Here is a 9,165-nt window from a genome sequence, read left to right as displayed (position 1 = left end):
GCCGACCAGGAGCCGAGTACCCATCACGGCTGCCTACCGAAAGCGACGGCGAATCCGAGCGACTGCGTCGTCGTCCTCCATCCGTCGGATCCATCGTTGTTGCCTGAAAGTAAGCAGAATTAGAAATATGAACAAGAAAGAATGCCACGGCCGAGTGACCCGACTACTGGATTCCTTAAAGTCCGCAGGGTATTCCCAAACTCGCTGGCTACTTCAGGGGATTGTCGCATAACTAGACATACTCCTCGATGTTTATTATAATAATAGTTGAATAAATTCATACATAAAATACATATCAATTTCAAACAGTTTTATAAAATGTTTAATTTCTAGGAAGATGCCTCTGCATATTTTTATTTCCAAAAACCCAACATGCCCCTCATGCTGTGGGTATTTGTGTATAAAAGAAGTTACCAAAATAGCAGCTGGGGCAGCGGAGTCGACTCCGACTCCGTCACCGTCTCCGTCTCCGTCAGAAATAAATCGCTAGTAGATTATTCGTGCTGGCACCCAGTTGCTCATGCTCCTACTGGCCAGGCCAGGCTTCTTTCATTTACCAAACTTTTTTGGCTGATGGCGCGCGCCTGTGTGTATGCTACGAAAAATTGACAGCCACAACGCAAGGAGGACAATTTCGCGTTCGTCTCGAGTTTTCGAGTCGCCATTTGGATAGGTAATTTTCGCTGTTGGTATTTAATTTATGACTCGTGTTTCCGTCTTGTTTCATTATTTGTCTTTTATTAATTTGTTTACTTGTCTATCTGTGCATCGCGCTCAGCGCCGCGGCGGTGAGCTGCTCACTTTTGTGCTACCAAGCCATAAGCCGTGCCAGGCCACCAAGCAACCAGGCAGGCATTGACATTCCTGGCCAGCTTTTTATGTCCATTTAATACACACACATAACCTGGAGCGGGCTTAAGCGCAGATAGACAGCTCCATGCAACCCATACATGTGGCACACACACACACACCGTGTCTGTTGCCTTGGCTTACTGCTCTACTGTTGCTTCGTCTCCTTTCCGGCGGCGGGCGAAAGTTTTCTTGGACGCTTTTATCTGAGGCGTGGGCGATGCCGTCGACATCTCAGCTTTCTCCGCCGGACTCTCCGTCTCCTTTCCAGGTTGCATGCACAGCGGGCAGGGTCGTAAACATCTTCTTTCTGGTCAGAGATGAGTCAGGTATAGGTGAGTGTACCTACTTTGGTGTTTGGTACCTTTGGGAACGTAACCCATTAAATTGATTTAGGAATATAAAGTAAATATCCTTATATTATAGCACAGGCAATGCTATTAGCAATTTGATCCAACACTTCACTATAATCTGAAAGTACTTTTTCCTAAGTACCTTGTCCATTTATTAGGTGCGGTTCCTAATCATCCCTTCTCTTCCTGCAAAGCTTCCTAATCCTTCTCAGCTTTTATTATACTCTTCGGCTCAATGGTTTAGTAGGGATGTCGTTGCAGAGGAGCTAGGTTAATTAGAGTCCTAAAATTGTGTATCAAGATAAACCATCATTCGCTGTAAGTAGTTTTGCCGCCAAAGATAAAAATAAACCTTTTGCTTTACTGCGCCTTCAGAGTGAAGTGTATGACAGCTTTGAGTTTAAATATTTCTGAGTACCGACAACTCAGATTTTACTTTTAATGAACTTTAGTTTATGCACTACCCCCTTTCAAGCTACGGCGTGCACTCAGGCATTTTAGTGGCCATCCGAAGAGAACTTAAGCTTTACGGACGGATATTTGCCGCCGCTTGTTGCTCACTTGAGGCACAACGCTCATACGCCGTGTTGCACAAGTCGCGTAAAGATGATGGCACATTTTTTGGTTTAGTGCGAGCCACTTAATAGACCACAAAACGCAGCCAGAGCCTCGTAAAGCAGCAAAGCACATTTATCCACCCAACTGGTATGTGTGTTGGTACCATCGGCAACCAGCAAATGGCCACAAATGACACGTTTGGTGTTAAATGGAGGTCGTCCAGCACGCATACTGAGTTCCCATCGTATGCGTATGCGTATGTGTATGTGTGTGCCTGTGTGAGTGTTGAGGCAGGCTGTATTTGCCTGTGTATGTGTCGCAGTTACGGCTAAATTGTTTGTACAACATGCATGTAGAACAAGCATAAATCCCAACCACATCCACTTTCATGTCCACATTCCCATCCACAGCAACGTGCGGCGAGACAAACTGAGCCCAACCGACTGGCAATTAAAGCCGCTGAGCTCCAGCTCTCGCACACATGTGCACCCCGTCGTATACACACACACAGGCACTCACAGACACACCCGGGTACAGGTGGGACCCATTGTGATGGCCAGCAAACAGTGCTCTTTTGTGGCTCGCGCATTGCGAGCCCAATCGCTTAATCGTATTAACCATTGCCACAATAAATCAATCGGAATTGTTTGCATTCAGTCGGACTTTATGGCTGTTGCTTCTACGGTTAAGCCTTGATATATGAAACAGTTGGACAAATTATGGAGTACTTACTGGTTGTAATAAACGTAGTATTTATTGAAACAAATGTATTTGTTTTTGTTGTTTAATGGTTATTATTATTATTAACGAGTTTATTTACGTCAGTGGTCGAGACATTGTAAATTATGAATAACATATTATTATTAAGTTTCATTGTTTATTTTCAGTAAATATAAAATCCTCATCAGCAGATCTTCAAACGTAAAAATATCCACTGTAATATTCACTGTACGCTACTTTTATGCGATCGTGGCGCTAGCGACCTCGTTGAATTTAAGTAAACCGAAGGCGTTATCTGTGGGTTTGCTGGTGGGCATGCTTGCTTAAGAGTGTGTGTGTCTGTTTGCTGGTGTGTGCTTGTGTGTATTTGTGCTGCTGCTAATGAGCTGTAACCAAAGGCAACAGAAGCGACCACAAGTCCCGAGCGCCGAGTCAGGCCAACAATACATTTACGGCAAATTGAATTCAACAATAACTACAGCCACGACACACATGAGAAAGCCCGCCGGCCGTCAATCACACTCACACACTCACATACACACACACACATGGGGGAGTAAGGTGAAATGGGCGGGGGAATGGGGGGCGGGGCAAGAGCAATGTGTCGTGAGCTGTCGCCATTGTGACTTTTATTGCAGGAGGCAGTTTCCATTGCTGCTTTTTCCACTGCAATTATCAGCTGCAGGTACGAACCTATATGTGTTCATATGTATGTAGGTTTGCCTATTGCCGAAACAATCACACCACAGTCCAGCGAAAGAGTAGGTTACACCCCTCAATTAGAAGTTGATAGCTAGGAAAGAACATAATAATATAAAACCCCGTTCCCATTTTAAAATAAATCCCTTTTTTAAATCTTCTATCACTTTATAAAACGATATTCTTTAAACATCCCAGCATGCTTATATATTTTATATATGAAAACCAAAAAAGTTTACTTTATATTAGTTAGTAGTCATTAGGTATGTATGCCCACAAAGGGCACTATCATAATATTTAAACAACAATTACTATTTTCACGAGCGCAATTGTTAGATCTCCCTGCACGAAGACAATTTGTCTTGGTTTCACATGACCAAAAGCAGAAGCCAGTGTGTAGGATTGAAAAAATGGAGCAGGAGCAGGCAGCTTTAATTGCATGGAGCAGAAAAACCAGTCAGAACAAAAACATGCCACGATGTGCAAGGAGAACAAAAAACCCAATTGGCTTTTGGCTTAAATTGCAGGGAGGGAAATGAAAATGGAAGTGGACCGGAAAAGGGAAAGCCAAAGACCAAACACACGATTTCTTTGCGCACTTGTTGTGAGCCAGCAAAACAAAGCGGCGTAAAAAATCGTAAAAAATAACCTTTTTTAAAACCAATCCTTATATTTGTTCCTTCCAACATTTGCAAGTGATGGCGACTAATAATTTAGCGTACGTAGTATCATATTGAGAAAAAAGATTAGTGAAAGCATCGGGCCTTTGAAAAACACGTCCTGCAGATCGGAGCCATCGAGTCATCCTTGCAGTCGTACACAAAAAGGGTGGGCCTTTGCTTAGAATTTGGGAATCGAGTGGACAAGGGAGCTTCATAGATATCGGGATACGTCTGCGAAAGGCAGACCTTCTTCTGGTGCTCTATGAGGGCATTCCAGTGCTCCAACTCCTTCTTGTACTCCGCCATTGCCTGGCTGGCCGATTCCTGCCACACGGACTTGTCCTCTTCCGGCATGGAGCGCCACAGCTCACCACCCTTTACAGCCACTTCCTGGATCTTGAACTCGGGATACTCCGATTTGATGTGCTCGCGCCCGGTAGAATTCAACCACAACATGAATGCAGTCATGGGTTTTTTGGGTCGCGCTCCGCAGTATGACATCGTTATCGTTATGAATAAATGTTTAAGAAGTACAAACTTGTTTGAAATTTACTAGGAAAATTCGTTGTAAAAATATCAAGTGTAAAATTTTCGACTTTATATCGTTGATTTCCAGGAATAAACTGAAAAAAACTTACTGTGCTCAAGGCAAGTCAAGGCCTACTTTATTACGGGAACTCCACTAAAATCTTTTACTTTATTGGAATTCAATTTCAATATTTAAAAAAGCGTTACAAAAATTTTTAACCAGGGCTTCCTACAAAAAAATCGAATACGCGATGGCTATCGATGACCATCGATATTTTTAAGGCAGCTTCGAATGTGAGCCAAGATTTTCCTATTAATAAATAAGGCAATATAAGTATTATACCATATTGATACTGCGCTAATGTAACATTTAGTATAAACTTATAAATGTTATTTAATCTTCGCTCTCCAAGAAACAAATATGCTCTCGATAGTATCGAATAAACATCGGTATTTGTGTTCATCTCCAATTCTTAAAGTGAGTCAGGCGGTTTAACGTGCGGTTCTTCAGCGTATTTGATTTATCTGTTTTTTATTAAAAGTCGCCGAAAAGCTCAGGAAAATGTCGACCCTGGCCACTCCTTTGTCCATTGCTGGCACCCGCCAATCCGGCGCATCGGTGCGCACACAGAACGGTGAGAATCCCGGGGTTTTGTCAACATCTGCGGTGCGTCTGCCGGCAGAGCACGTTTCTTACTCATCATGGGTCACGCTCTCCATAGCGAATGTTCCGGAAGAAAACCGAGGGAGGGCGATCCTACCCTAATGGGATTACCAAAAACATCCATTGAGCCCAAGCAGTTACAAGATCTTGTGGACAAGCCCCTGCGAAGTGAGGTTATGACAACAACTCGACTTTTATATGCTTTCAGTTATGGCCGCTCTGTCCATATCGAACATCGTGAAGAGCTCCTTGGGACCCGTGGGTCTGGACAAGATGCTGGTGGACGACATCGGCGATGTCACAGTGACCAACGATGGAGCCACCATTCTGCGACTGCTGGAGGTGGAGCACCCGGCTGCCAAGTGAGTTGTTGTCTAGGGAAATCTTTAAAACAAATACTCATTTTAAATTTGAAGGGTCCTGGTTGAGCTGGCTCAGCTGCAGGACGAGGAGGTCGGCGATGGCACCACCTCGGTGGTTATCCTGGCCGCTGAGCTGCTGAAGAACGCCGACGAGCTTGTCAAGCAGAAGATCCATCCCACCTCCATCATCTCGGGCTACCGTATTGCCTGCAAGGAGGCCTGCAAGTACATCTCGGAGCATCTGACCGCTCCCGTGGATGAGCTGGGTCGCGATTCACTGATTAACATTGCCAAGACCTCGATGAGCTCCAAGATTATTGGTGCTGACGCAGAGTTCTTCTCCGCCATGGTTGTGGACGCCGCCCAGTCGGTGAAGATCACAGATCCCCGTGGACAGGCAGCCTACTCGATCAAAGCCATCAATGTCCTGAAGGCCCATGGCAAGTCTGCTAGGGAATCGGTGCTGATTCCCGGCTACGCCTTGAACTGCACCATTGCCTCCCAGCAGATGCCCAAGAAGATTGTGAACGCCAAGATTGCCTGCCTAGACTTCTCGCTTCAGAAGACCAAAATGAAGATGGGCGTCCAGGTCTTGATCAACGATCCCGACAAGCTTGAGGCTATTCGTGCCCGTGAGCTGGACATTACCAAGGAGCGCATCAACATGATCCTCGGAACCGGTGTCAATGTGGTACTGGTTAGCGGCGGAGTTGATGATCTGTGCATGAAGTACTTCGTTGAAGCAGGAGCCATGGCTGTGCGTCGTGTGAAGAAGAGCGATCTGAAGATCATTGCCAAGGCTACCGGCGCCGCCTTCCTTACCTCGCTGACCAACATGGACGGCGAGGAGAGCTTCGATGCCTCAATGGTGGGAGAGGCCGCAGAGGTGGCCCAAGAGCGCATCTGCGATGATGAGCTTATCCTCATCAAGGGCACTAAGGCGCGGTAAGTGCAGATGATAGCTTGCAGTTACATGGCAACATTTATTGTATTCATATTCTCTTTTAGTGCTGCCGCATCCATAATTCTGCGTGGTCCCAATGACTTCTACTGTGATGAGATGGAACGCTCTGTCCACGACGCTCTGTGTGTGGTGAAGCGTGTGCTGGAAAGCAAGAAGGTCGTTGCCGGTGGTGGCTGTGTGGAGGCCGCCTTGTCGATCTACCTAGAGAACTTTGCCACCTCCCTGGCTTCCCGCGAACAACTGGCCATTGCCGAGTTCGCAAAGTCGCTGCTGGTCATTCCCAAGACTCTGTCCGTGAACGCGGCCAAGGATGCCACTGATCTGGTGGCCAAACTTCGCTCCTACCACAACTCCAGCCAGACGAAGCCCGAGCGATCGGATCTCAAGTGGACCGGTCTGGATCTGATCGAGGGTTTGGTTAGGGACAACAAGAAGGCTGGTGTTCTGGAGCCTGCCATGTCCAAGATCAAGTCTCTGAAGTTCGCCACTGAGGCCGCAATTACCATTTTGCGTATTGACGATATGATCAAGCTGAATCCGGAGGATAAGAGCGGCAAGAGTTACGCCGATGCATGCGCTGCCGGCGAGCTGGACGGTTAGACATTCTTCTCCGTGAGCGAAGCACATTTCTTCTATCTTGTTTAGGCATTTAATTTTAATCAAATCACTCACTTTCAATTGTCGCCCCATTGATTGTAACAACAATTTAATTGTGTTGCCCTTCGCGATCTGTATTAACACCGCACATCCGCAATCCTTTCTCATCCATGCTTCAATGTATAATAAACTGAACTTCAGAATATGCTGAGGCGCAAACTAAATTGGAGGGAAACAGTTTGTTATTTCGGGAGAGCGATCTGGCCAAGAGCAGGCAGAGAGCGAGTCGGAGAGTGGGATATCCTATAAATAGCGCATGCATCTATTTGGTCTATTAATACAAAAAGAAAACACAGCCCAAAAGGCACGGAAAACGCACATTGCTCAACGAATTTTTATAATTTAAAAAGTATTCTTCATAAAATGGCCGATCATAACGAGGATGAAGCTGTTGGCGGTGACCTAAACAACAATATCACACCCAATGGCCAGGAGGAAGTGCGTCTGCCGGAGCAGCCGCAGAACGAACTGCTGGACATGGTTTTCACGTTGGAGAGCGAAAAACAGGCACTGCTTGAGGAGTCTCGCAAACGGATCGGAGCACTCCGCAAAGACTTTGAGGTTAGTTAATCGTTTCCATGGGTTGCACCCACTTAACGATCCCGATTGCAGGAAGCCAAGGTGGAAAATGAGCGGCTAAAGCGGCGAGTGGTCCAGTTGGAGCAGTCGCTCAAGCAATCCGTCATGCTGGGCGGCACAGATGCTCCCAAATCCCGCCAAGAGCAGGAGGAGTTGCTTCTAAAGGCCAAAACCCTACTGTTCGAGAAGACCAAGGTGAACAAGCAGCAGGAGCAGCAGATTTCAGTGCTTAAGACACAGGTGGACACGATTAAGGATGTGCTGCAGGTGACCAAGGACATGTTGCAGCTTAAGACAGCCGAATGTGATCACACGCAGGCACGTCTGGAGAAGAGCCAGCAGTGGATCAAGGCGGAGCAAGACAAGTGTGCGCTTACGGAGAAGAAACTAGCCATCTCCAAAGGAGTGTATGACAAGCTGCGTTCGGAGTACGACACCCAGTCGCAGATATTCAAAGTGCGTTAAGATTCGAGTCCAACGAGTTCTCAACATGATATACTATTATCTTTTTTCATTACAGGATCTTAAGTCAGCGTACGAACAGAAGGTCAAGGTTCTCACCAACGCTTTGGCAGAAGCCAAAAAATAGCTGAACAATTTAATAAACTACGTTAATTAAATGCGCACATCTCGTTTATAAGTTTAATAATTTAATGGTCTCCGTGTCTCTATCGCCTTCCGTCGTCTAGGAGCTTTGGGGAACCGCCGCCGACTGTTGCTGGGACTGCAGCAATTTCGCTGCAGCAGCCTGCTTCATCTCCAGCACACCAATCACAGAGTTAAAGAAGCGCGTCTTCTGCAGGTGGATCTTCTCGATTTTCTCGATCTGCTCCTGCACGTAATCCACGCGTCGCTTGAAGTAGTCTTTAGCGCCTTCCAGATCCTGTTTGAGAAACAGATGGCACTTAGCAGATGTTCTAAGTCTGGTTGGGAATCGAAATCACCTTTTCAATGTAGTACCCGGTGCCGATGTCTATGACAAAGTTGTTGAGATCCTTGACCCGTCCTGGAACATACATACTGCTGGTCAGGGGCACCAGGATCTGACGGTTCTCCCAGTTCGGTTGGAAGGTTTCCAGCGCCTCCTTGGAGCCGGCGTACTTGGCTTTGCAGCCGTGCAGCGTCGACAGCGAGTCCTGTACGTTGGTCATCTCCTAAAGATCACAAAAATGGGCAGTTTTTAGAAGCATGTGCCAATTGGGGTGCCCCTCCTCCGAAATCCCCCCTCCTGCTCTTGACTCATCGCACACCCACATGCGGAACGCACCTGCTCGAACTCCTGCTTGATCTGAATTAGCTGTTCCGGACTCAACTTGGTCAGGTCGATCATCTCGGTCTTGCCGGTAGCGCTTGGGGTGGCAGCCATTGTTTTTGCTTAAACTTATAATTTACAATTCCAATTTTATTTTATTCAGTCGCCGCGCGAGGTTGCCACCTTTGCGAATGCAATTCAACAGGGATGCCGTGTGAAAGTCAAGTGAAGCAGGGTCCGAAAATATCGATTTCACTGAATCTATCGGTTCATCGAATGATCCGGTGCAGAAGTCCCACCGTCGATTTGTTATCGAGT

General features: G+C 46.5%; 4 protein-coding genes across 4 annotated transcripts; 2 read left to right on the top strand and 2 right to left on the bottom strand.

Annotated features, from left to right (window-relative positions):
• Window positions 1–3,885: 3,885 nt before the first annotated feature.
• LOC6537760 (high mobility group protein D) lies at window positions 3,886–4,474 on the bottom strand. The gene has a single exon (XM_002098265.4). It carries the CDS (start codon window positions 4,340–4,342, stop codon window positions 3,926–3,928), a length of 417 nt encoding a protein of 138 aa, XP_002098301.1. The 5' UTR covers window positions 4,343–4,474; the 3' UTR covers window positions 3,886–3,925.
• A 363-nt stretch (window positions 4,475–4,837) lies between these two features.
• Window positions 4,838–7,180, top strand: LOC6537759 (T-complex protein 1 subunit alpha). Its single transcript, XM_002098264.4, has 4 exons — window positions 4,838–5,004; window positions 5,242–5,395; window positions 5,450–6,340; window positions 6,404–7,180. Exons 1-4 carry the CDS (start codon window positions 4,932–4,934, stop codon window positions 6,957–6,959), a joined length of 1,674 nt encoding a protein of 557 aa, XP_002098300.1. The 5' UTR covers window positions 4,838–4,931; the 3' UTR covers window positions 6,960–7,180.
• Window positions 7,181–7,231: 51 nt separating this feature from the next.
• Window positions 7,232–8,221, top strand: LOC6537758 (tropomyosin-1). Its single transcript, XM_002098263.4, has 3 exons — window positions 7,232–7,577; window positions 7,629–8,051; window positions 8,116–8,221. Exons 1-3 carry the CDS (start codon window positions 7,380–7,382, stop codon window positions 8,182–8,184), a joined length of 690 nt encoding a protein of 229 aa, XP_002098299.1. The 5' UTR covers window positions 7,232–7,379; the 3' UTR covers window positions 8,185–8,221.
• Window positions 8,211–9,051, bottom strand: LOC6537757 (probable prefoldin subunit 5). Its single transcript, XM_002098262.4, has 3 exons — window positions 8,863–9,051; window positions 8,540–8,749; window positions 8,211–8,478 (listed from the first exon to the last, which is right to left on the bottom strand). The coding sequence occupies exons 1-3, from the start codon at window positions 8,959–8,961 to the stop codon at window positions 8,281–8,283; spliced, it is 507 nt and encodes a 168-aa protein (XP_002098298.1). The 5' UTR covers window positions 8,962–9,051; the 3' UTR covers window positions 8,211–8,280.
• Window positions 9,052–9,165: the final 114 nt, after the last annotated feature.

The sequence above is a fragment of the Drosophila yakuba genome, chromosome 3R (genome assembly GCF_016746365.2).
Source record: "Drosophila yakuba strain Tai18E2 chromosome 3R, Prin_Dyak_Tai18E2_2.1, whole genome shotgun sequence".
NCBI lineage: Eukaryota > Metazoa > Arthropoda > Insecta > Diptera > Drosophilidae > Drosophila > Drosophila yakuba.
This window is presented reverse-complemented; position numbering and strand designations above follow the sequence as displayed.

Bases quoted from the DNA above. Each gene is read 5' to 3' on its own strand.
- LOC6537758 (XM_002098263.4), top strand. From the start codon at position 7,380: ATGGCCGATCATAACGAGGATGAAGCTGTTGGCGGTGACCTAAACAAC. The intron at 7,578-7,628 runs GTTAGTTAATCG...TCCCGATTGCAG, and splicing joins CACTCCGCAAAGACTTTGAG to GAAGCCAAGGTGGAAAATGA. The intron at 8,052-8,115 runs GTGCGTTAAGAT...TTTTCATTACAG, and splicing joins CCCAGTCGCAGATATTCAAA to GATCTTAAGTCAGCGTACGA.
- LOC6537759 (XM_002098264.4), top strand. From the start codon at position 4,932: ATGTCGACCCTGGCCACTCCTTTGTCCATTGCTGGCACCCGCCAATCC. The intron at 5,005-5,241 runs GTGAGAATCCCG...ATATGCTTTCAG, and splicing joins ATCGGTGCGCACACAGAACG to TTATGGCCGCTCTGTCCATA. The intron at 5,396-5,449 runs GTGAGTTGTTGT...TTAAATTTGAAG, and splicing joins GTGGAGCACCCGGCTGCCAA to GGTCCTGGTTGAGCTGGCTC.
- LOC6537760 (XM_002098265.4), bottom strand. From the start codon at position 4,342: ATGTCATACTGCGGAGCGCGACCCAAAAAACCCATGACTGCATTCATG.
- LOC6537757 (XM_002098262.4), bottom strand. From the start codon at position 8,961: ATGGCTGCCACCCCAAGCGCTACCGGCAAGACCGAGATGATCGACCTG. The intron at 8,750-8,862 runs GTGCGTTCCGCA...TGTGATCTTTAG, and splicing joins TCAAGCAGGAGTTCGAGCAG to GAGATGACCAACGTACAGGA. The intron at 8,479-8,539 runs GTGATTTCGATT...TTTCTCAAACAG, and splicing joins CCGGGTACTACATTGAAAAG to GATCTGGAAGGCGCTAAAGA.